This window comes from Pan troglodytes, chromosome 1 (assembly GCF_028858775.2).
Source record: "Pan troglodytes isolate AG18354 chromosome 1, NHGRI_mPanTro3-v2.0_pri, whole genome shotgun sequence".
In the NCBI taxonomy this organism is placed as follows: Eukaryota; Metazoa; Chordata; class Mammalia; order Primates; family Hominidae; genus Pan; species Pan troglodytes.
Window position 1 is genome coordinate 2182833 of NC_072398.2, and position 25737 is coordinate 2208569.

The window sequence follows — 25737 nt, forward strand, 5'->3', positions numbered from 1 at the left end:
TTCCACAATGAAAACCCGCGGTGACCAAAAAGATAACAGTGATTTGGGGTAAAATTTTGACTAAAAAGATTAGGCTAGGCTGCGCGAGCATTTTTGGCCATGAAAGCACAGGAGGATGCTAGAAAAAACAGCACGGTGGAAAAAGCGTTTCCCCAGAAGTCTGGAAGCCCACCTTTGGCATGAAAAGCGGGAGCACAGGTTGTAGTGAGCCAAGATCGTGCCACTGCACTCCAGCCTGGGCAACAGAGCAAGACTCCGTCTCCAAAAAAAAGAAAAAAAAAGAAAAGTGGGAGCACAGAACAGAAAATACAGAATGCAAGCTGCCAATTATGGGAGAAAGATTATCACTCGGCCCCCAGCTGGCAGGGCCACACGATTACGTGACAAGAGAGTCCGCCTGCAATCGCAGCAGGCGGCTGGCAGAGCCCGGCGCGACCCCCAGCGAAGACTACCACTCCCAACTGCGCACGGGGCGCGCCGCCGGGGCCGCCAGGGCGGCTTCACGCGCAAGGCACTGTGGGACTCGTAGTCTTTCTCCCCACCAGCTCCTCGGAGGCGGAGAGACCCGATTTTTTGTAAATGATCCGCCCTTCCAGGCCCTGCTTCTCTTTCCTCCCTTTCCCTCCCACCTCCTTCTTTCACCGAGAGTTTCAAAATTCCCGCGGAGCCGGCGCTACAGCGCGGAACCATCGCGAGAACTCTGGTCCCTGCAGCCGCGATCTCCCGCCGGTTCTCCCCTCCCTCTCCGCCCTTTCCTCTGCTCCCTCCCTTCCGGGGCGTGTGGAACTCGGTTTTGTCGGTGCAGGGTAATGCGCAGAGCGGGGCCGGCGCTGTCCGAGGCGAGCAGGCAGCGTTGCAAGGGGAAGGACCCAGAAGCGCGGCGGGAGCAGCGACTGCGTTTTAGCCGCTGAGCGGCCTGCAGGCCTACAGCCCGCGAAGGCACTCTCGGGGGCGTGTGGCTCTGAGGGCCAGGGAGGTCGCAGGCGGCGGCCGGAGCGCAGAGGAGCGGCTTCAGCCGGGCGGAGGGGTGTGAGCCCGGCCCGTGGCGGCCACGTCTCCCGGGAGATGCTGTGACGGACCCGCACGGGAGGAGCTCGCGCCTGGCCTGGCGACCCGGTGGACTCGGCCCGCGGCGCTCACCCGCCCTGTTCAGGTAGGGGGAAGGGAGGGAGGGGGTTGGGCCCGCGCGGCGGAGGGCGGGTCGCGCGGCCTGGACCCGCGGCGGCGGCGGCGGCGGCGGCGGCGGGGCTTCTGCCCCGCGAGCGCCGGGCCTAGGCCGGGCGTGCGCGGGGCCAACGGATGGGGCTCCAGGGGGCGAGCGCTGGCGGTGGCGGGTACGGCAGGCTCGCGGGCGCCGGGCTTCGTTACATAATCTCGGACCGGAGGAGCGGTGGCACATGGCGGCGGAGCGGCGCTGGTGGTTCGCGTCCTGCGCCGGCAGTCGGGTCCCTTTACGGACGACCGGGGCCGCGACCCTTTCCCACTGTTCTCCCACGCGATGGACTCGTTGGCGGGCCTTTCCCCGAGGGAAGTGGCCGGCGTGCTGAGCCTGTCCTGTGTTGGCGTGTGTTCCACATGCGCTTGGGCCTGGCCACAGTGAGTAGTCCTGGCGGGGAAGAAGTTGGACTCGGGGCTCAGCCGTGAGGTTCCAGCTCACCCAATTGGTCAGATCAAGGAGATTTAAAATAAAAGCACATCTTGGGGTGCTTTGCCTTCCTTTTTCCCACCTGGGAAACTGAGGACGGTTTCTTTTGCCACTGGTTGACTGTTTTGGTTTGGGTGTTTTGTTTTGAGAGATGGGGAAATTTTGTTCTCAAAGCTTACGAGGTTCATACTATCTGTGTGCAAAGTTTTATGAGATGAGCGTTACTTTTATTTCCAAATCGTCAGTTGTAGAAATTTTTGGAAGAACTGGGTTCTTCATAGAACAAAACGTAAATCCTTTGGGGAAATCCTAAACGATATTTATTCTCAGAATATCCTAAAGAACCTGTAGATTTTAAGAACTGTCTTTGGCTGGGCGCAGTGGCTCCTGTCTGTAATCCCAGCACTTTGAGAGGCTGAGGCGGGAGGATCGCTTGAGCCCAGGAGTTTGAGACCAGCCTGAGCAACATGGCGAGACCCCCCTTTTTTTTTTAAACTGTTTTTTTGTGAGCTTTCACTGATAGAGTCTCTTAGGAGAGAAGAAATTAGAGTGGTTTACTTATTTCGGAGGATTTGACCTGGGATGACAAGCCCAGTTAAGGTTAATACTTGAAGGGATGTCTTAAGTGTGCCAAGCGCTATGGGAAGTCTACGTTGTCTCTGTACTGTGATTTTTGGATCCTGATCCTTCAGTAACATACTACCAAGCTGTCACGAGTTTGCAAACAACAATAATTATCTTAAAAAAAATTGTAAAACATCGTGTCAACCGGGAATTGGTGGCGCCTCTAGTCGCGCGCCCACTTGGGAGGCTGAGGCGGGGGGAACGTTTGAGCTTCAGCCTCAAACTGAGAGTTCGAGGGTTGCAGTGAGCTAGGATCGCGCCGCTGCACTCCAGCCTGTGTGACAGAGCGAGACCCTGTTGCTAAAATAAAATAAAAAAGATCGTTATACATCAGTTTTGAGACTTTTTTTTTCTTTTTATGCTTCTCCTTTTTCATAGGTACAGATACTTTTTTTTTTTTTTTTGAGACGGGGTCTTGCTCTGTTGCCCAGGCTGGAGTGCAATGGCACAATCTTGGCTCACTGCAACCTCCGTCTCCCAGGTTCAAGCGATTCTCCTGCCTCAGCCTCCTGAGTAGCTGGGATTACAGGCGCACGCCACCACACCCGGCTAATTTTTGTATTTTTAGTAGAGACGGGGTTTCACCATATTGGCCAGGCTGGTCTTGAACTTCTGACCTCGTGATCCGCCCGCCTTGGCCTCCCAGAGTGCTGGGATTACAGGCGTGAGCCACCGCGCCCGGCTGGTACAGATATATTTTAAGAGGAAGCAAAACGTTGTGTCTTTCACGCCTACCTTTAATATTTTCAGGGACTTTTCTTTCTTCCCAGAATGAAGTGTAACTTCCCTCGGTTAGCTCAAGGGTCTCTACAATAAGTATATGCTACTATCTATCCTCATATGTTAACAAATTTTATGCTTTTGCTATTCCAGAATCGTCATCATCCTGGACTCATTCTGTGGAAGAGATGTTTACACTCTGATGTGTCTTTGCTCATGTCCTTCATCCTGGAGTGCCATCTTTCCTTTTTTAAATTCTCAAATTTCAGGTCCTCCTTCTAAATCCAATGTTTTCACTGTATTATTTTTATTTTTATTTTTATTTTTTTGAGACGGAGTCTCACTTTGTAGCCCAAGCTAGAGTGCAATGGCGTGATCTTGGCTCACTGCAACCTTCGCCTCCAGGGCTCAAGCGATTCTTGTGCCTCAGCCTCCCGAGTAGCTGGGACTACAGGAACGCGCCGCCACACTCGGCTAATTTTTTGTATTTTAGTAGAGACGGGGTTTCACCATGTTGCCCAGGGTGATCTCGAACTCCTGAGCTCAGACGATCTGCCCACCTCGGCCAACCAAAGTGCTGGGATTACAGGCGTGAACCACTGCACCCAGCCCACTGTACTCTTTTATTTCCCCTTATCCCACTTTTTTACTGGGATCTCACAGCATATGTACCTCTATTGTAGTAGCATTTATTCTTTGTGTCTGATACTCTGATAATTGACTATGTATCTCCTTTTCTAGATTGTAAACTCCTTAAAGTCAGGAAGAAGGTTATCTTCTTGACCTTGCATTCCTTTACTAACACGGTGTTTTAAAAGTAGTTTGTGATTTTAAAATGTTTGAATTAAGTTGGAAAGAAATTTCTGAAAGGCTTGAAGTTTCTGGGTCCACTGGTAGTTTACATTTAAATGACAATTCGTCTTTTTATTAGTCAAAAAGAAAAAAAGTACCATTGCATACAAAGTGGTTTATAGAAATGTTTGCTTGGTACATGTTGCAATATAATTGTTGAACTAGATTAGAGTTCCATTTTCTGTGGTGGAATTCAGTTACTGCAGGAATTTGTGTATTTCACACAGAAAACTGATTTATAGTATTCTGTTTTTAGTATCTGGCCTAGTAATTTTAAGAATTTTGTTTTGCTTAATACTGAACCAGTGTATACTTAAAAATAATTGGGCCCAATCTTGAGTTTTAAAAAATTGATTTTATTGTTTAACATGCCTGTTTCTTGTCTCTGCTAGTATCCTAATAATATCCTGCTATACAGTATCCTGTTATCCTAATTTATTACATTTAGGACCTGTTAGTCCAAAGGCGCTGTGACCTTGTCGGATGCCCAGGAATAAGATTTGGTGATTTTTGCCTTTTAGGAATTCATAGTGTAGTGGAGAAGACAGGCAAGCAGAAGTAATTTTTTTTTTTTTTTTTTTTGAGACGGAGTCTCGCTCTGTCGCCCAGGCTACAGTGCAGTGGCGCGATGTCGGCTCACTGCCAGGTCCGCCTCCCGGGTTCATGCCATTCTCCTGCCTCAGCCTCCCCAGTAGCTGGGACTACAGGTGCCCACCACCATGCCCGGCTAATTTTTTTTGTATTTTTAGTAGAGGGAGTTTCACCGTGTTAGCCAGGATGGTCTCGATCTCCTGACCTCGTGATCCACCTGCCTTGGGATTACAGGTGTGAGCCACCGCACCCGGCCGAACAGTATTTAATTAAATTAATTAATTAATTAATTTTTTGGTGGCGGAGTCTTGCTCTGTCGCCAGGCTGGAGTGCAGTGGCGCGATCTTGGCTTATTGCAACCTCTGCCTCCCAGGTTCAAGCGATTCTCCTGCCTCAGCCTCCCAAGTAGCTGGGACTACAGCGCGCTACCGCGCCCAGCTAATTTTTGTATTTTTAGTAAAGACGGGGTTTCACCATATTGGCCAGGATGGTCTGGGTCTCTTGACCTTGTGATCCGCCAGCCTCGGCCTCCCAGAGTACTGGGATTACAGGCTTGAGCTACCGCGCCCGGCCATGAACAGTATCTTCATTCAAAGCCGGTAGAACGTTCCTGCTCTGCCTATCTAGCCTTTGGAAAGGAATTGAAACTTAGTACATTACTTTTTATAGGTTGCCAGTGCTGGCATGTCATAAAAGGCTGGGATTCTATTTAATTTTGTACAGTACTGAACGTAGATGTTTCATGTGTGTTTGTGTTTTCATATACCTTTATATGAGATATTCTTTCTAATAATATAGTTTTTCTTTTTGAGACAGGCTGTGTTGCTGAGGCTGGAGTGTAGTGGCACCATCTCAGCTCACAGCTACCTCCACCTCCTGGGTTCAAGCGATTCCCATGCCTCAGCTTCCCAAGTAGTCGGGATTACAAGCGTATGCAACCATGGCTGGCTGCTAAATTTCTTATTTTTAGTAGAGACGGGGTTTCACCATGTTGGCCAGACTGGTCTCTAACGAACTCCTGACCTCAGCCATTCTCCCGCCTTGGCCTCCCAAAGTGCTGAGATGACAGGTGTGAGCCACAGTGCCTGGCCTATTTCTTTTCTTTTTTTTTTTTTTTGAGACAGAGTCTCGCTCTGTCACCCAGGCTGGAGTGCAGTGGCACGATCTCGGCTCACTGCAAGCTCCGCCTTCCGGGTTCACGCCATTCTCCCTCCTCAGCCTCCCGAGTACCTGGGACTACAGGTTCCCGTCACCACTTCCTGCTAATTTTGTTTCTGTATTTTTAGTAGAGACGGGATTTCACCTTGTTAGCCAGGATGGTCTTGATCTCCTGACCTCGTGATCCGCCCGCCTCAGCCTCCCAAAGTGCTGGGATTACAGGCGTGTGCCACCGCGGCCCGGCCATACACTTTTGTTTGTTTTGAGACTTGTTTGTTTTGAAACGGGGTTTCGCTCTTGTTGCCCAGGCTGGAGTGCAATGGTGCAGCCTCGGCTGACTGCAATCTCCGCCTCCCGGGTTCAAGTGATTCTCCTGCCTCAGCCTCCCAAAGTAGCTGGGATTTTAGGCATGCGCCACCACACCTGGTTAGTTTTCTGTATTTAGTAGAGACGGGATTTCACCCTGTTAGTGAGGCTGGTCTTGAACTCCTGACCTCAGGTGATCCACCCACCTCAGCTTTCTGAAGTGCTGGGATGACAGGTGTGAGCCACCGCGTCTGGCCCCTATTTCTAATAATAGAGTGTTTCGATGTTCTCTGTAGTGTGCTTAAATTGGAAAAGTCTTAAAACCAATTTTGCCCTATAGATTCAAAGGCTGTTAAATTTGAAAAACTTTATTAAACATTTTTTTGAACTCCTTTGTGCTGGGCACCATGATGAAGTCTGGAGAAATAAGTACTCCTCTTTTCTAGAAGCTTGGATATGAAAGGGAGGAAGACAGAATATAGTAAAGCACAATGTTACATGTATTATTAAGTGCTAGAACCTGGATTCAAAGTTTGAATTAGAAATACGTTAGCCTGTGTTGCTATAAAGGAATATGTGAAACTGGATAATTTATGAAGAAAAGAGGTTTATTTTGCCTCATGGTTCTGCAGGCTGTGCAGGCATGACACCAGCAGCTGCCTACCTTCTGGTGAGGGTCTCAGGAAGCTTCCAATCATGTCAGAAGGCAAAGGGAGAGCAGGATACTCACATGATGAGAGTGGGGAGTGAGGAGGTACCAGGCCTCTTTTTTTTTTTTTTTTTTTTTAAAGACAGGGTCTCACTGTCGCCTAGGCTAGAATTCATTGGTGCAGTTATGGCTCACTGCAACCTTGACCTCCCAGGCTCAAGCAATCCCAGTAGCTGGGACTACAGGCATGCGCCACCACACCTGGCTAATTATTTTTTGTAGAGATGAGATTTCGCCATGTGGCCCAGGCTAGTGTCGAATTCCTGGGCTCAGTCAGTCTGCCTGCCTCAGCCTCCCAAAGTGCTGGGAGCCACCATGCCTGGCTTTAAACAGCCAGATCTCATGTGAATTCATTACTGTGGAGAGGACACCAACCCATTCATGAGGGGTCCTCTCCCATGACCCAGACACCTCCTACCAGGCCCCACCTCCAACACTGGGGATCACATTTCAGTATGAGATTGGGAGGGGACAGTTATACAAACCACATTAGGTTTATTTTTTATATTTTTAGAAACAGGATCTTGCCCAGGCTGGAGTGCAGTGCCCTGATCATAGCTTACCGCAACCTACAACTCCTGGTTTTAAGAGATCCTTCCGCCTGAGCTTCCCAGAGTGCTGGGTGTACAGGCATAAGCCATCATGTCTGGCCACAGTTTAAATACTGTGGCTTTATTCTCTTAGAGCTAGTACTTCTATATCATCTTTGTTTTGCATTCAAACAACATAACAAAACTCACCCAGCCTAAGAAATAGAACATTTACTATATTTCATTTTCCAAAAAATGCTTATTGTGTGTTATCCTTTGGACTTTGGATTTTGTGAAAATCTTTCCAAAATTGTATTGAGATGATTTTGATTGAAGTATAGGGATCATGGAACTTTTTTGCTCATTATCCATTAGCACTCTTCTGAATACACTTTGTAAAAAGCTACTGCATGGAATTCTGAAGGTTTTGGTTCTGGTTGACTTACTTTGGTTTTAAGTTTAGTAGGAAAAATGTGTTAACTTCAGTTCATCATTAAACTAGTTTTATCAAGCTATATAAAAGGCTGTCAGAGGGGAAAACAACATAGTAACAATGTGATTCTGGCCTTTTCCATCTGTTTCTCTAAAAATTTTTTTGGTACTAAGCTACTTAGGAGATGAATAGGGTCAATTTGTGTATATAAGAGCAACTAAGGCTTGAGTATAGGACCCTCATGAGGGTTTTGTATTGGAGGCTAATGGTCATAGCTTCCTATTGATGCACACACCCTTTATATTAGGTTAGACTTTTGGATCTGTTTTGGATAATAAAAAGCAAACTTCTACTTTTGATGACTTGGAAATCTCAAACATAACTTTTTAGGTTTTGTGACTTAATGGTGACATATGTGATTAAGTTTTTGAGGCAGTCTTATCAAGTTTTTGTCTAGGAGATAGCATTTATAGCCTGAACAGAAAATGATAACTCATATATTTTAATTTTTTGAGTGAATCTTTGAAATGTTTTTTTCACATAAATTTTTTGGGGGAGGGAACTAAGATGTGGAGAGAATAAGAATGACAAGAAAGAACGTTAGGTTGATTTTTGCCTTGTTCCCATCCTAAGGCTACATAAATATGTACTGTATTTTTAAAGTTGCATTTTTATTTTATATATATATGTTTTAAAATTCTTTAATTATTGATTTTATAAGAAATCCAAGCCATACTGAAATGAGCAAATCACAAATTTGCATCACACAAAAATAAACGGCACTAATGTTTTGTGAATATTTCAGACATCTCTGTTTAAAGATAAACAGATGGAAGAATTCATAGAGACTATTGTATGAAATGCTAATTTTTAGAAATAGTTAATTTCATAAGAAAACTGAAAGGAAAGGAATTGTTAAATTTATAATAGTTCTTTTAATGTAAATATTTCTTTATAAATTTTTTAAAGTTAAACACATCTGTTAGAAGTGGCTGTTATCCTGTTATTTTACCACAGGTTTCAGTTTGATAGTATTGATTCTCTTCTATGAGAATGGCTTGGGCTGGGTGTTGGAACTGAGTGTAGTCCTTTCTGTACTCAATAGATAGGAGGGGGAGTGCTGAGAAACGGTAGTGACTTGTACCTCGGATCTCTCTTTTGCCAGATTTATATTCTACGCCTTTGGGCCTTCACCTTTCTCCCAAAACAGCAGCACAGTTCCCTGAAACATGGCCCTCTGCTCAGGTCCTGTGGCATAGTATGTAGTTAGGGACTTCCAGACCTGGAGTTTTCCTGGGGTTATCTATTTCCCCCTTCATTTCACTTCACCCCACACACACTGAAGGATGTTAGAATTCTCTGGATTTTGTGAACTCACCTTCTTTCTTCTGTACCTGCTCCTGTGTGCTACGCGCGCGCACACACACACACACACGCACACACGCACACACTTCATTTGCTAGATACTAGGGGAGGAATGTAAAGCAATGTGTCACTTCCACCACTTCACTCTAGCCGTGTGTAATGTCTTTGCTGCAGATGAGTAGCACATTATACCAGAAATGTTGATTGAAGAGTCCACATGTCCGCTCTGAATTGAAATATCCAAATAGCTTTTTACCATCTGCTGAACTTAGTGATTCTGTGTCTAGATTATTTTATCTGTTTTGTTGACCTGTTTGTCCATTACTAGCCTATATCACATTGTTTCAGTTATTATAATTATTTTATGTATTTATTTATTTATTTTTGGGACAGAGTCTTGCTGTCACCTAGGCTGGAGTGCAGTGGCACAATTTTGGCCCACTGCAACCCTTGACTCCTAGGTTCAAGCAGTTCTCATGCCTCAGCCTCCTGAGTAGCTGGGATTACAGACGCATGTCACCATGCCCAGCTAATTTTTGTATTTTTAGTAAAGATGGGGTTTCATCATGTTAGTCAGGCTGGTCTCAAACTCCTGACCTCAGGTGATCTGCCCACCTCGGCCTCCCAAAGTGCTGGGATTACAGGCATGGGCCACCGTGCCCAGCCTATCTTTTTTTTTTTTTTTTTTTTTGGGTACTATTTGATTAAATAACTTCTTCTTCATTCTCCTTTGGTTGTATTTAATATTTGGCTATTAAGAATACTATTGATAGGCTATTAAGAATACTATTGATACTTTTTTTTTTTTTTTTTTGAGACAGAGTCTCGCTCTGTCGCCCAGGCTAGAGTGCAGTGGTGCAATCTCGGCTCACTGCAAACTCCACCTCCTGGGTTCATGCCATTCTCCTGCCTCAGCCTCCTGAGTAGCTGGGACTACAGGCGCCTGCCACCATGCCCGGCTATTTTTTTTGTATTTTTAGTAGAGACAGGATTTCACCGTGTTGTCCAGGATGGTCTCGATCTCCTGACCTTGTGATCCGCCCTCCTTGGCCTCCCAAAGTGCTGCGATTACAGGCATGAGCCACTGCGCCCAGCCTATTGATACTATTGATAGGTGTCTTACACCTGTAATCCCAGCACTTTGGGAGGCCGAGGCAGGAGGATTGCTGGAACCCAGGAGTTCAAGACCATCATGGGCAACATAGTGAGACCTCATTTCTACTAAAAAAAAAAAATTAGCCAGGCATGGTGGCACGAGACGAGAGATTGCTAGAACCCAGGAGATTGAGGCTGCATTGAGCTCTGATAATGCCACTGCACTCCAGCCTGGGTGACAGAGTGAGACCCTGTCAAAAAAAAAAACAAAAAACCGCAACAGAATACTGTTGATATACAGTGTGCCTTCTTGCACATGTCTTTTCCCTTTTATTTGAGACAGAGTCTTGCTCTGTCACCCGCGCTGGAGTGCAGTGGTGCAATCTCTGCTTACTGCAACCTCCGCCTCCTGGGTTCAAGCAATTCTCCTTTCTCAGCCTCCTGAGTAGCTGGGACTACAGGCACATACTGCCATGCCCGACTGATTTTTGTATTTTTAGTAGAGATGGGGTTTCACCATACTGGTTGGGCTGATCTTGAATTCCTGACCTCAGGTGATCCACCTGCCTAGGCCTCCCAAAGTGCTGGGATTACAGGCGTGAGCCACTGTGCCCAGCCCTGTATATGTTTTCAACATGGATATGTAACAAAGTCTAAAATATACCAATGTATCTTTATTCTCTCAGGCAGTAAGAAGACTCTGTATGGTTTATTTAAACTCCACACAGCCATTATTATTGTTGTGTAGTCAGTGTTTAGATTTTTTTCTGTGTATGTACCAGTACTTTGACATCATCATTCTTGCTGCCTCTCAGACCTTCTATCTGATCTCTATTCTACCTGAAGCCTTCTTGAATCCTTTAAGATTCAAGAAAAAGTTTTAAGCAAACTTTTTTGTCTAAAAACATATTTCGTATTTGTTAAGGATCCTTTCAGTAATATATAATTATGTTGGCAGTTACTTTTGGTTAGACTTCTGAAGATATTCCAGAATTCTGGTTTCTACTACTGTTGTTGAGTCATTTCTCTTTTTTGGTAGTGCCTAGGATTCATTGGACTTCCTGACTCAGGGAATCGGTGTGTCTATAAATCTGGGAAATATATTGCTTCTTCCTATTAGTACTATATTTTTGGGGGGATTCTGATTAGGCATATCTTAGATCTTCCTTATATTATCTATAATTTAAAACTACTCATCCCTTTGTGCTGCATTCTGAATAAATTTTGGGGGCTTCTAGTTTACTTTTTTACTTATCCTTTGAGTTTGTTTTTGTTGAGTATTAAGTAGGTACAAAATAATGTATTTGGTGAGTGGGTGCAAAAGAATATAAGCTAGAGAAGATCACGGTGCAGTGAATACCTGTGTACTCAGCACCAAGTTCTAGAGAAAGAACATTACCACTACTTCAGAGTCCCTCGTATATTCTTCCGCTTTCCCTCTCAAATCCACTGTGGATTCTGTGTTTATTTTTTCTTTGTTTTTTTCATAGTTTTGTCATGTTTGCATCCTTAAGCAATATTTTGCTTAGTTCTGCGTGTCTTTTTAACCTTATATAAATGTCATTTTGCGTGTATTTTCTGCTGCTTTTATTTTTATTATTATTATTTATTTATTGTGTCAGAGTTTCACTCTTGTTGCCCAGGCTGGAGTGCAATGCCGTGGTCTTGGTTCACTGCAACCTCCTTCTCCCAGGTTCAAGCGATTCTCCTGCCTCAGCCTCCCGAGTAGCTGAGATTACAGGCATGCGCCACCATGCCCAGCTGATTTTTTTTTGGTATTATTAGTAGAGATGGGGATTCACCATGTTGGCCAGGCTAGTCTTGAACTCCAGACCTCAGGTGATCCACCTGCCTTGGCCTCCCACAGTGCTGGGATTATAGGCGTGAGGCACCGTGCCTGGATGCTTTTATTGTTTAATAATTTTTTTTTTTTTTTTTTTTTGAGACAGAGTTTTGCTCTGTCACCCAGGCTGGAGTGCAGTGGTGTGATCTCGGCTCACTGCAAGCTCCGCCTCCCAGGTTCATGCCATTCTCCTGCCTCAGCCTCCCGAGTAGCTGGAACTACAGGCGCCCGCCACCACGCTGGGCTAATTTTTTGTATTTTTAGTAGAGACAGGGTTTCACCTTGTTAGCCAGGATGGTCTCGATCTCCTGACCTCATGATTCGCCGCCTCAGCCTCCCAAAGTGCTGGGATTACAGGCGTGAGCCACCACACCCGGCTGGTTTAATGACATATTCTGACATTCATTCATATTGTTGCATGTAGCTGTGATTCACTCTCATTGCTCCATTGAATTTTTATACCCATTGAGTTTTAGTTTTTATTTAATTTTTCATTTTTAGAAATTTTTTCAAATCTACTTGATTTTTCCTTTAACATTTACAGTTTCTTATCAAGCTAAATCGCTGATTTACACAAATATATTGGACATTTACTTTCTAATCTCTGGTAATTTCAATATCTGAAGTCCTCAGTCATCTGATTCTGCTGGCTATTGGATATCCTTGTGTGTTTTGTTATTTGGACTGTGAGCTGCTTTTCTTTTTTCTTTTTCTTTTTTGCTGGGGACAGAGTCTCACTGTGTCGTCAGGCTGGAGTGCAGTTGCACAATCTCGGCTCACTGCAACTGCCTCCTGGGTTCAAGCAATTCTCCTGCCTCAGCCTCCTGAGTAGCTGGAATTACAAGCGTATGCCTCCACGCCTGGCTAATTTATTTTTGTATTTTTAGTAGAGACGGGTTTTCACCATGTTGTCCAGGATGGTCTCGATCTCTTGAGCTCATGATCCTCCTGCCTTGGCCTCCCAAAGTGGTGTTACAGGCATGAGCCACCGTGCCTGGCTCTGTGAGTTTATTTTCTTTGTTGCTTTAACTTTGAGAATTCTTTGAGAATTCTTTGAGATTCCAGAGGATATGTGGTTGTTTCCGTGGATTGCTTGGAGCAACCAACCTGAAAATACTTGATAATAAATTCTTCTCTTGAGGATTTTTTTTTTTTGAGATGGAGTCTTGCTCTGTCACCGAGGCTAGAGTGCAGTAAGGCTCACTGCAACCTCCACCTCCTGGGTTCAAGTGATTCTCCTGCTTCAGCCTCCCGAGTAGCTGAGACTACAGGTGTGTGCCACTATGCCTGGCTAATTTTTTGTATTTTTAGTAGAGACGGGGTTTCACCATATTAGCCAGGATGGTGTCGATCTCCTAACCTCGTGATCCGCCTGCCTCAGCCTCCCAAAGTGCTGGGATTACAGGCGTGAGCCACCACGCCCGGCCTCTTGAGGATTTCCATATAACCTAGCTTGAATTCTGGCCACACATTTGTATGAAAGAAAATGTTGTCTTTCTGAGTAAGAGACTCAGAGCCATGGTCAATGTGGACAGCTTTATTGTACCCGTCCTGTACAATGGGTATTGTTCTTGCTCACCTTTAGGCTGAGGTAGCCTAGTGGAGTTTAATGGGGTTGAGGGATGCGCTTATTAGTTCTCTTTGTCCTAGGCTTTATCTTTTGCCTCTGGATCTTAGAGTGCCCAGAATAAGATCAGGGTTCCCAGGACTGGATTTGATAGCTAACCAACTCAGATGGCTAAAATCTTTCTGTATTTTAACTAGTATTTTTGGTTGTTTATAATGGGAGTAGTCATTCTGGGAATCTGATCTTCTAAATGAAAGACAACTTTATGCCTATATTATTTCTATCCTGCAAAAGATATGTACTAAACTTGATTTCTGGGGTTTCTGTGAATTTATACATTTTTCATGGACTTTCTCCCCCTTTCCTGAAGAAGTGATTTTTCTAAAAGACACCAATCACTTTTTCTTTTTTCTGTAGGGAGGATGGTGGTGGTGAGGTGTTCTTTGCAAGGAGGTTCGACAATGAGATGAATTGCACTGAGCTAGTGTTTAAAGAATCTAGGGAGTAATGTATATCCTTAGTACATCTGGCTTAATGAATGTTTACTTTCCTAAAGCTGTTTGGGAAATACTTTCTTAGGAGACAGTAGAATACCTTGGTCCCAGATGCATGTCATTTGTTTTTAAGACTGGATTTTGCTCTGTCGCCCATGCTGGAGTGAAGTGGCACAATCATAGCTCACTGGAGGCGCAGCCTCGAACTTCTGGGATCAGTTCATCCTCCTGCCTCAGCCTCCCAAGTAGCTGGGACTTAAAGGCGTGAGCCTCCGCATCTGGCCAATATGTATTTTGTAACCAGATTTTAGTTTTTCTTTATTTTGTTGGTGGCTTTTACTGTTTTTCCTGGCTGGACATAATCAAGTATATTGTCTACAAATGTGTCATAATAATGTTTTCTTTTAAAAATATTTACAGTGGAAGTATGCGAGACTTAAGAGCTCAAGTGACTAGTGGTCTCCTGCCATTTCCAGAAGTGACTCTTCAAGCCCTTGGAGAAGACGAAATAACATTAGAATCTGTGCTTCGTGGCAAGTTTGCTGCAGGTAAACATAATGTTACTGAACGTTTACTAATACAATTGATTTGTAAGATAAATAATAATAAGTATATATTATAGTTTCTTTATGTGGAAGAAGAAAAAGCAGAACCTGAGTGATCTTAAATATATAATATCTACAGTTACATATATAACATCTATAAGCTCTTAAACACGTTATCAGTGAACCTCTGATTGGGGGGGTTATAGTTAATTTTTCCTTATTAAAAATCTCATGTGTTTTGTGTCTTAGTATTAGCTATGTTTGGGAAGTAGAAGTAACATGCAACTAGTTTTTCTTTATAATTAGGAAGTTTTATTGGTGACGAGTTTGGACTAGAACCTGAGCAGTGTCATGAGTAGAAAAGTCCAGGGCCCTAGATGTTATAAAATTTTCAGAAAATCTCGTTTTCTGATTTCATTTACCTGAATAAGATCTTAATGTGTAACTTAGATTGTGTAATACATCAGAGAACCATACTAAAGAAGGCTTTCTCTTATTGATCTTGTTCTAATGAAAGATATTGCAGAAGACTTTTCTGAATATAAGCTTCGTAGCCATCTTCCCAGCAGGCAGAGAGCAAAACATATGTATCAGTCATTTCTCTCTTGACAGTGCCATTCTCTTGAATGTTAAAAGGAACAACAGTACTTTCTATATGCCAGGCATTGTACGATGACTTCATTGGAGTGGTGTAAAACTTTTTTCTAAGTAGCCACTGTTCTGTGTAACTGAGAATGAAATCATTTATTTGATCCCAGTTATACAGGTAAGTGGCAGAAAGGATCTTGGAACCTTGGCGTTCTCAGACCCCACTGTACCATGCTACTTTCTTAAACTGTGGCCTCCCTTAGCTATAAACTTACATATCCAACTAATGTACTTGGATGCTTGATGGACATCTCAAATTTAGAAGTTACCGTTCATCTGGTTGCTCAAGCAGAAATTCGGAGTCTGTACTTGATTCTTGTTTTACTCACCTCCCTGTGTCTCATTCATCAGCAAGGAAATCCAATTAGTTCTCCCTCTAAGTTGAATCTCCAGTCAACCCACTTTTCTCTATTCGGTCACCTAGCAGGTGTCGTCTTCCACCCAGTGCTGCTACTCTGTGCTTCTCCTTGTCCATTCTTTGCTTAGCAGCTGGAGTAACATTTAAAAACATGCATAAATCAGATAGTTACTGACTTGATTTAAATCAGATAGTCACCTCTATGACTTTACATTGCAGGCAGGGTAAAATCCAAACATGACTAATAGGCGGAGAAGAGGTTCTGAGACTTCCTATCATTAAGCTAGTTATGTCTTAATTTCTTAATTGGACTGTGAACTCTTTAGGGATAGAATAATATGTTCTATTTTATAACTGCCATAACTTCTAGTTTAAATCGTTTAAGCCTTAGTAGTTAAAGCATGAGTTTTGGAGTTAAACAGGCTTGGGATCTACTTCTGCCTGTGCTACTTTTTGGCTTTGGGAAGGTTAAACAGTATTCAGGTTTAGCTGCCTTATCTCTACATTGAGGTGTGATAAGGAATAAATGAGATAACATTCAAGCACATACCATGGTGGTGGCTTTTACTGAATGACTATTATTATTATTATTTGAGATGAAGTCTTGCTCTGTCACGCAGGCTGGAGTGCAGTGGCATGATCTCGGCTTACTCCAAGCTCCACCTCCCAGGTTCACGCCACTGAATGACTATTATTATTGTAATGATAGTTGCTTGATTAAAAGATTTCAATGTGGAGATAATATGTAAAGTTTTATGTAATGAACATATAGTTGTATGTAAATGAGCTAATCGTTATTGCATGTTTTGTGTATATACAATATTAAAATAAGCAATTTTTTTTTCTTCTAGGGAAAAATGGACTTGCTTGCTTGGCTTGTGGTCCACAACTTGAGGTAGTAAACTCTATAACAGGAGAGCGATTGTCTGCTTACAGATTCAGTGGAGTCAATGAACAGCCTCCTGTAGTTTTAGCTGTGAAAGAATTCTCTTGGCAGAAGAGAACTGGATTATTAATAGGATTGGAAGAAACAGAAGGGAGTGTTCTCTGTCTTTATGACCTTGGAATATCAAAAGTAGTTAAAGCAGTTGTTCTTCCTGGAAGGGTAGGTACTGTTTAAGATACCTGGACATTCTCTTTCAAAACTGAACCCCTGCTGGTTATATAGGTGTGTTACTTTGTGAAATTTCACTGACCCGCAACATTTACAATTTGTATACTTTTATGTAAATGTGTTACTCTTAGGTAAAGTGTTTAGAATAAAAATGAGGTTAAAGATGATATGTTATTCAAGGAACTTAACATTTAAAATGTAACTTTCTTATTGGTTAAAACGTTCCAGAGTAAAAATAGCAATGACATGTAATGTTCTGATACTCTTTTTTTGTGAAAAGTATCATCTAAATCTTGTTCTTATCTCCAGTTGTGTTCTATGAGGACACTCGAAGTTTATAAAAATGTATTCATTACTATTCAATTTTTAAAATGTTTTTACCTTTTAAATTTGCGACAATAGTCTTGGATTGGAGCCTTATGGAAAATATATGTTAGATTCCCAGGATGAATAAATTGAACTTGGTCTGTGCTTTTAGAGAGCTTATAGTCTAGTGGGAGAAGACAAATGAATAAGACTAGCATAAATATAGTGAATACTTTAATAAATTTAAGCACTTGGAACATGTAGAATGGGTAATTCCTAGTCAAAAGAGTTGGACATTTTAGATAAAGAGACTAGCATGGAAAAATAGTAGTACAGAGAGCATTTGGGAAACTAGACTTGATTTAGAATGGCTGAGGGAGGGATGAGGGGAAGGAAGAATAGGGGGCCAGAAACGTTAGGTTTTAGATTGTGAATGGCCTTGTTTGTAATTAGGGGCTCCTTTGAAATCAACGGTGAAGTAATTTTTTTTTTTTTTTTTTTTGAGACAGAGTCGCTCTGTCAGCAGGCTGGAGTGCAGTGGCATGATCTCAGCTCACTGCAACCTCCGTGTCCCAGGTTCAACCGATTCTCCTGCCTTAGCCTCCTGAGTAGCTGGGACTACAGGCGTGCACCACCACGCCCAGCTAATTTTTGTATTTTTAGTAGAGATGGGGTTTCACCCTGTTGGCCAGGCTGCTCTCGATCTCTTGACCTCGTGATCCACCTGCCTTAGCCTCCCAAAGTGCTGGGATTACAGGCATGAGCCACCACGCCCGGCCAGTGGTGAAGTAATTTTAAGTAGAACTCTCATGTAAAAGGCTTGCTTGGATTGGGTCAGCGAGGATATTGTGAGAATAGAAACAAGTAGACTATTGCCATTCAGGTAAGTAATGATGAGGAGCTGAACCAAGGAAATGACAGTAGAAATGGAGAAGATGGGGCAGATTCAGAACACATACAGAAGGAAACATGGATACTCATTGATCATTTGGATGAGGAATTGAGAAGAAACAAGGTTCCTGAACTGGTTGCTCAGTTGAATGCATGGTTGGTGTATGGAAGAGAGAATATAGAATAAGGAAAAGATGGGGGAGTAGCGATAGACACTTTCAAAAGTTCAACCTACTAGGTATTTTTTGGGTAGGGTGCAGTATACACTCATTATGTTTATTTTTGTCTTCTAAAATTAAGGTAATAGTATTAATCACTTCATATAGTATTTTTATGAGGAATGTAAACTTAAATTCACTACTCCTCACTGAGGAATTGAATATGCTTTAGTATTTATAGACATTATTACAGTAATTAGAAAAGAAACAGTGATGAAGTTACAGCTTTCAGAATTAGAAACACTGAGTAATGTTTTGTATACTGATATAGAGAAAGAGCCAGGCTTTTGTCTGTAGTAAGTTACAGCCTGAAACAACTTTTAATCTTATTAACACATGAATCATTGATATCAGATATTTTCTTTTCTTGCCAGAACATTCATCAGTACAGGTTGAGAATCCCCTGTCCAAAATGCCTGGGACTAGAAGTGTTTTAGATTTTGGACTTTTGGATTTGGATGTTCAACCTGTATTAGCATAGAAATCACCAAACATTTTATCATATATCATACCTAATTAATTTTTATGAATTAATAGGAAACTGAAGGAAAGACAAGTATAAAATATGGATGACTAGTTATAGACATTTAAAATTTGACTCATGAGATGGAGAAAAATATGACTCCATAAAATAGCTAAAGTATACTTTTCTTTAAATAATAGCAACTCTTGTTAAGTGTCAGTGATCCAGTGACTGCCAGAACTTTATATGAAGTCCAATAGAAAGAAGGTTAGACCTCTTCAGTCTTTAAGGTATAAAGAGGACTTAAAATATCTTTTTTGTTGTTGTTTTTTAAAGAGTAAACAGTAAATTTTTCTGGAATGATTAGTTTTTACTCTTAGGAGAAGAGGCCATAGAATCCTAGAGTAGCTGTTTAAGAGCTTTAAAATGAGAACAATTTAGGTTTGTGTTTTATGCGTAATGATTTTATGGCTTGAATAACTAGACTGACTTTCTAAGCCTCAGGTTATTTCATCTTTAAAGCGAAGTACTCACACATAGTCTACTATCAAAGCATTGTCATGAACATTGAATGAGCCAGGTAACACAATGCCTGGCGTATCAGTAAGCTCTCAGTCAACATCAATTGTTAGTCCAACTGCGTGATTTTTCTATGTATTGAGTAATGGTGTAATTCCTAGTATAGCTGAAGATTTCATTATTCAGATCACAAGTATCAAATGCAGATTTACTCTATAGTCTTAAATCTATTATAACTGATAACCTGCTTTAACTTAAATTTATTGTGTTAATTATATTTTCTTACTTTGCAGAAGAAAAGCAAATCACGTATTATGTTTTGTAGGTAACAGCTATTGAACCTATAATTAATCATGGAGGAGCCAGTGCAAGCACTCAGCATTTACATCCAAGTCTGCGATGGCTTTTTGGAGTGGCAGCTGTGGTCACTGATGTTGGACAGATCCTTCTTGTTGACCTATGTTTGGATGATTTGTCATGCAATCAAAATGAAGTTGAAGCATCAGGTAATCAGTTCTTTACTTGAAACCAAAAATGGAGCACCTGGATATTCTGATGCAATATTTTTTAAAGTAGCCAAATTTTTTTATAGCAGCTGGAGTAAAATAAAAGATATCTTCCTATCTATTAAAAAAAAAAGGTATTTTAAAATCTTTTTTATTGTCTGGACCTGAGCACAGTGGATACTTCTTGCATAAGATACTGTTTTGTTGATCAGGTGTTCATATGTTCTCAAGTAGGCCTTGAGAAAGGTAGTGATAATTGATTTTATTTGTTTTCATTTACATACCTGAATAAGATCTATTCTTAAGTAAATGCTGGAATAAGGGCTAAATATAAGAAATCTTGAGCCTTATCAGCCAATATGAAATTACCCAGCAATGTAGGATCTAACATAGTGTTTTTGGCATATTGTTTATGTTTCTGTGGTAACACCAAGATAGAAATAAAATATTAGGAAATAACAGTAACTAAAAGTCTTTCTCACAAAATAACATCCTAAAATAGAAGTAATTCTATTCAGATTCAAAGAAAATGAAATACTTTTTCCTCCTTTAAATGCTTGTATTTATAAAATTACTTTTTTCCAAGTGCTTTCAGTTTTTGAAAATTATGAGTCTCTGGTTTATGAAGAAAGGAAGAGCTAACCTTAAAATGTGTTTTTTACTCTTAATTTTTAGAAAAGGACTATTTGACCCCAAAAAATTTTGACTTTGGCTTTGTGAGGACGTTCTTGGTTTTGTTTTGTTTTTTTTTTTTTTTTGGAGACGGCGTCTCGCTCTGTTGCCAGGCTGGAGTGCAGTGGCATAATCCCTGCTCACTGCAATCTCCGCCTCCCGTGTTCAAGCGATTCTCCTGCCTCAGCCTCCTGAGTAGCTGAGATTACAGGCACACACCACCATGCCTGGCTAATTTTTGTATTTTTTTTTTTTTTTAGTAGAGATGGGGTTTCACCATATTGGCCAGGATGGTCTCGATCTCTTGACCTTGTGATCCGCCCGCCTTGGCCTCCCAAGTGCTGGGATTACAGGTGTGAGCCACCACACCCGGCACATTCTTGATTTTTAAAGCAAGCCTAGAATATCAGTGTAGCTCTTTTCATTTATGGAGCAGCTCAGAAATAGATACAAACTATCAACATTTTATGTAGTTTATAATGAACATAACTAATAAAAATTGTCAGTGTATAAAAAAACCGATTAAAACTGCCAGTGGTGGAAGCGGGAGGGGAGGCTGCAGTGAACCGAGATCACGCCACTGCACTCCAGCCTGGGCGACAGAGCAAGAATCCATCTCAAAGAAAACAAAAACAAAAAAACTGCAAGTGATAAAAACTATACTTAACAAGAAATGGAAGAGCCAAAATCATCTGAACAAAACTTAAATATGCAAAATCAGACCTGAAAAAATTTGATTTGGCAGAAATAATGGTCATACATGCACTTTAAAATATCTTCATAGAAGAGCCGGGCGCGGTGGCTCATGCCTGGAATCCCAGCACTTTGGGAGGCCAAGGCGGGTGGATCACTTGAGGTCGGGAGTTTGAGACCAGCCTGACCAACATGGAGAAACCCCGTCTCTACTAAAAAATATAAAATTAGCCAGGTGTGGTGGCGCATGCCTCTAATCCCAGCTACTCAGGAGGCTGAGGCAGGAGAATCACTTGAACCTGGGAGGTGGAGGCTGCAGTGAGCCGAGATTGCGCCATTGCATTCCAGCCTGGGCAACAAGAGTGAAACTCCATCTCAAAAAAAAAGAATCTTCATAGATAGATGCTATACCTTAAAATTTGGTATGTATACAAACCTGATTGATTAATAAAATTTTTATGTGAAGTTTAAATGAAAAGAATTGATGAGCAAAAGCAATAACTAAAAATGAATTTATAGATTATCAGAAATAGTTTGACTGCTTTTTATGGAAGATTAATCAAAGAAGTAGGCTTGATAGGCTTTTGTTTCATAGTGTATTTTGTGGTTATAGGTGTAAGGCTAATTAAAATGCTTATATTCATAATTAAAACTCCCTTCAAGTCAATATGGTGGCGTTAAAACATCCTTCATTTCAGAGGTCAGTAATCAGTAGGTGCACAAGGATAATTTTATAACGAAAGTCTCTGGATTGTGATCAGAACCATTTCTCAATTTTGAGAATTGGAAGCAGTTGGACTTTATAGCACAAAAAATTAAGCTTTAGGGTTTAATGCAAAATAAATTTTATTGATTACAAAAGTAATTTATGATTACAACTGTTTAGGCTTCACTGAAATACACCAAGGTAGGAAATGAAGTTCCAAACATACAGCATAAATATTGTTCTGCAGCTTCCCCAGACTTAACCGGTTTCTTATACATCTTTCCACGTCAGAACACATAGGGCTTACCCATTTCTTTTGAGTAAATTTGTAGTATCCCATTGTGTGAACTGTTTGTTGTGGCAAAATCTAATCTCTTCTTCTCTGAAAAAGACATCAGAAGCAGAAGTGATTTGGGGGTGGGGGCCCTGTTCTAGGACAGTGTGATATGATTTTTCCCCCTTTATAACAATGAGAGAATCTGCTCTTGCACAGTGGTTATATTAATATATGAGTCTGAGTTTTTAAATTTTTTTATTGAAGATTTCAGACATCTTCAGATAGTTAGAAGAATACAAGAGTTCCCATAAACCCATCACCCAAATTCAAGTTAATTTTCAACATTTGCCATATGTGTGTCTGTATAGTTCATTCCCCTTTCCTCCTTTCCCTCTTTTCTTCTGTGTTAGTTTAAAGCAAATAGGGATATTTTATTACATAATCATAATGCCAATAACACTTCTTTGGTATAGTGTGTTATCTAGACTATAATCAAATTGATGTGATTATCCAAAGCATCTTTTTACATTTGGATTGTTTGGATTGGAATTCAAATACAGTCTGCACATTAATTGCATTTGACAGTTAAGTCTCAAGTCTCCTTGAACGTACAGCAATCCTCTTTCTGTCCTCTCTGTTTTTATTTTTAGTGCCATTGACTTGCTGAAGTTATCTGATAGAATGTTCCACATTTTGGAATTAACTGTGCTTTCATGTGGTATCATTTTCGATTTTCTGCAAATTAAATTAGCTCTGGTTATAGATGAAGGTTTAGTATTTTGGCAAGGTAGTTTGGAAGTGCTGAGTACTTCATATTGTATCACATCAGGAGACACGTAGTGTCTAGTAGTTTCAATTAGTGATCAGTGGATTCACATGGTGACAGCATGATCCTTCCTTTTTAAAGTCTGTCATCAACTTTAAACTAGTGGTTCTCAGCAGGGGGTGAATTTTGTCCTCCAGGAGATGTTTGGCAATGTTAGAAGACATTTTTGATTGTTACTGCTGGTGCTACTTGCTACTAGTAGTTAGAGACTAATGATGTGGCTTAGCGTCCTACAGTGTACAGGATAGCCCTCTGCAGGGTAGTTCCCCCTTATCTGTGAGGGGTACATTCCAAGAACCCCAGTGGATGCCGAAACCACAGCTAGTACTGAAACCTGCACACATTATGATTTTTCCTTATTAAATCAAGAACTTTGACCTCTTCATTTAAAGGAAGCACTTTACAGCTTCTCTTTGGCATATCTGAATTGCCAGCATGACCACTCTTGTGCTTTGAGGCCGTTAAGTCAAATAAGGGTTACTTGAACACAAGCACTGCAATACTGCAACAGTTGATCTGAGAACGAAGATGTCTACTAAGGGTGGCTTATACAGTGTGGATACACTGGACAAAGGTATGATTTATGTCCCTTTGATGGTAGCAGATTTCATCATACCACTCAGAGCAGCATGCAAATTTTTTTTTTTTTTTTTTTTTTTTTTTTTTGAGAGGCTGGAGTGCAGTGGCGCAATCTCGGCTCACTGCAACCTCTGCCTCCTGGGTTCAGGTGATTCTTCTGCCTCAGCCTCCCAAGTAGCTGGGACTACAGTTGCACACCACCATGTCCGGCCAATTTTTTTTTTTTTTTTTTTTTAGTAGAGCCGAGGTTTCACCATATTGGTCAGGCTGGTCTTGAACTCCTGACTTCATGATCTGCCCGCCTCAGCCTCCCAAAGTGCTGGGATTACAGGCATGAGCCACCTCACCTGGCTGAATTTTATAGATAGATAGATAGATAGATAGATACAGATATATATAGATATAGAATTAACTGTTTAATATTTTTGGACTTTGGTTTACTACAGGTAACTGAAATTGGAGAGTGAAACTGTAAATAATGAGAGGGAATACTGTAATGCCAAAATTATAAAACCCTACTTTGAGCTAATTGTTTCATCCATTAAGATTCTTTTTTTTTTTTTTCTTTTGAGACGGAGTCTTGCTCTGTCACCCAGGCTGGGGTGCAGTGGCTCAATCTTGGCTCACGGCAAGCTCTGCCTCCCGGATTCACACCATTCTCCTCCTGCCTCAGCCTCCCCAGCAGCTGGGACTACAGGCGCACGCCGCCATGCCCGGCTAATTTTTTTTTTTTTTTTTTTTTTTAAGTAGAGACTGGGTTTCACCGTGTTAACCAGGATGGTCTCAATCTCCTGACCTTGTGATCCGCCCACCTCGGCCTTCCAAAGTGCTGAGATTACAGGCGTGAGCCACCGTGCCCGGCCTAAGATTCTTGGATAAGTCCCTTATTTCATTAAGGGCTGCAAAATGATGATTTTTATGTTCTGTCAATGTAAAGAATAATTTTCTCATTAATTAGGGCTTTCTGGTCACTCTGAAACACAATGTCTACAGAACAGGCAGGATAAATGTTTAGTGTTTCTTAAGTACTAATTTTCAGAGTAAGCAGGTGATACCTAGTTACTCCAATTGTTCAATATAAGGTCTTTTGTAGGTGGGGAGGGTAGGCTTCCCCCTTGCCCCACCCCTCTTTTTTTTTTTTTGTATCCCTGTGGATTTTTCAGGTTTGGCATATTTAATGTGTTTCATTAATTTTATTGTTTTTGATGCCCAAAATGTCCTGTCATTGGTAATGAGAGCCCCTTCATGTTGTCTGATACATTCTCTTTCATCTGTGATAGCTTCCTAGATTACTGGCATAAGATGTACCAGGCTCATTTTATGTATTTTCTTCCCCCTGACCTGGAATCAGCCATTGCTCCAAGGAAGGTATTCAGGTAGTAGTTCTAAATTTCAATAAAGAAATAAATCAGTTTTATTTATGGTTGTTAACCCTAAAAAAATTCTATCTTAGATAATATTTGAGATGTACTGAGAGAATTTTTTAATATTATATAATTTAATGTGTTTTTTAAATTGTGGCATTTAAATAGATAAGGATGGCAATTTTCTAGTTTAACATACTTTTTTGTTATCACTAATCTTTTAATTTCAATTAACTTCATTTAACTCAGTTGACTTCATTTGCAGCTTGAATAATGGATGACATATTTGCTTTTAATGCTGTTTCTAGTTTTTTAACTTCATTTGTCTAATTTGTGGTTTTAGATCTTGAAGTTCTAACTGGTATCCCAGCTGAAGTACCACACATTAGAGAAAGTGTAATGAGAGAAGGGCGCCATCTGTGTTTCCAGTTAGTAAGTCCAACAGGAACAGCTGTTTCAACTCTTAGTTACATAAGCAGGACAAATCAGCTTGCTGTAGGTTTTTCTGATGGCTATCTAGCACTTTGGAACATGAAAAGCATGAAAAGAGAGTAAGTATAACTTTTTTCCCTTATTTGATTATAGGTAGTTTTTTTGCATATAGCTTGTACTCAGTTACTAATATTTGAAAGTTAGCATAGTGAGAAAAGGGTGGGTAGATTAATGATTGAACGAATGATTGAGATGACTAATTTTTCATGGCATTAAATCAATGTGAATACCATAAAGGAGTGACTTAGCACATGAATTTAGCTTTATTTTTTTTCAGTGTTTATTTAAAAGGCATTACAGTCATGTGTTTAACATGCTAGTAAAGCATGACTTTGTAACTTTACAACGTTTTGGTCAACAACAGGCCTTATATAAGAAAGGGGTCTCATAAAATTTTACTGTATTTTGATTGTACCTTTTTAATGTTTAAGATACCATTGTGTTATAGTTGCCTGCAGTATTCCATACAGTAACATGCTGTACAGGTTAGTAGACTAAGAGCAACAGGCTATACCATCTAGCCTAGGTATATAGCGGGCTATACCATCTAGCCTAGGTATATAGCGGGCTATACCATCTAGCCTAGGTATATAGCGGGCTATACCATCTAGCCTAGGTATATAGCGGG

At 41.3% G+C, this 25737-nt stretch overlaps 1 protein-coding gene across 11 annotated transcripts in view; it reads left to right on the forward strand.

The window, feature by feature from the left end:
- Nucleotides 1-710: 710 nt before the first annotated feature.
- The window catches only part of AHCTF1 (AT-hook containing transcription factor 1), a 93926-nt gene continuing 68899 nt past the window's right edge, over nt 711-25737 (forward strand). For 2 of the 11 annotated variants that reach the window (XR_010156407.1, XM_024353019.3), the window contains exons 1-5: nt 1282-1596; nt 14353-14480; nt 16335-16588; nt 19320-19500; nt 24961-25168. Coding sequence is in view for 8 of the 11 variants with exons in the window: in XM_024353019.3 (XP_024208787.1) it covers nt 1499-1596; nt 14353-14480; nt 16335-16588; nt 19320-19500; nt 24961-25168 (869 nt within the window). In the remaining 3 variants the exon portion in view is untranslated. Of the gene's footprint in view, nt 1154-1281; nt 1597-14352; nt 14481-16334; nt 16589-17412; nt 17787-19319; nt 19501-23119; nt 23249-24960; nt 25169-25737 lie in introns of those variants that run through there. The other 9 variants (XM_024353008.2, XM_024353010.2, XM_024353009.3 and 6 more) reach the window with 8 other exon arrangements.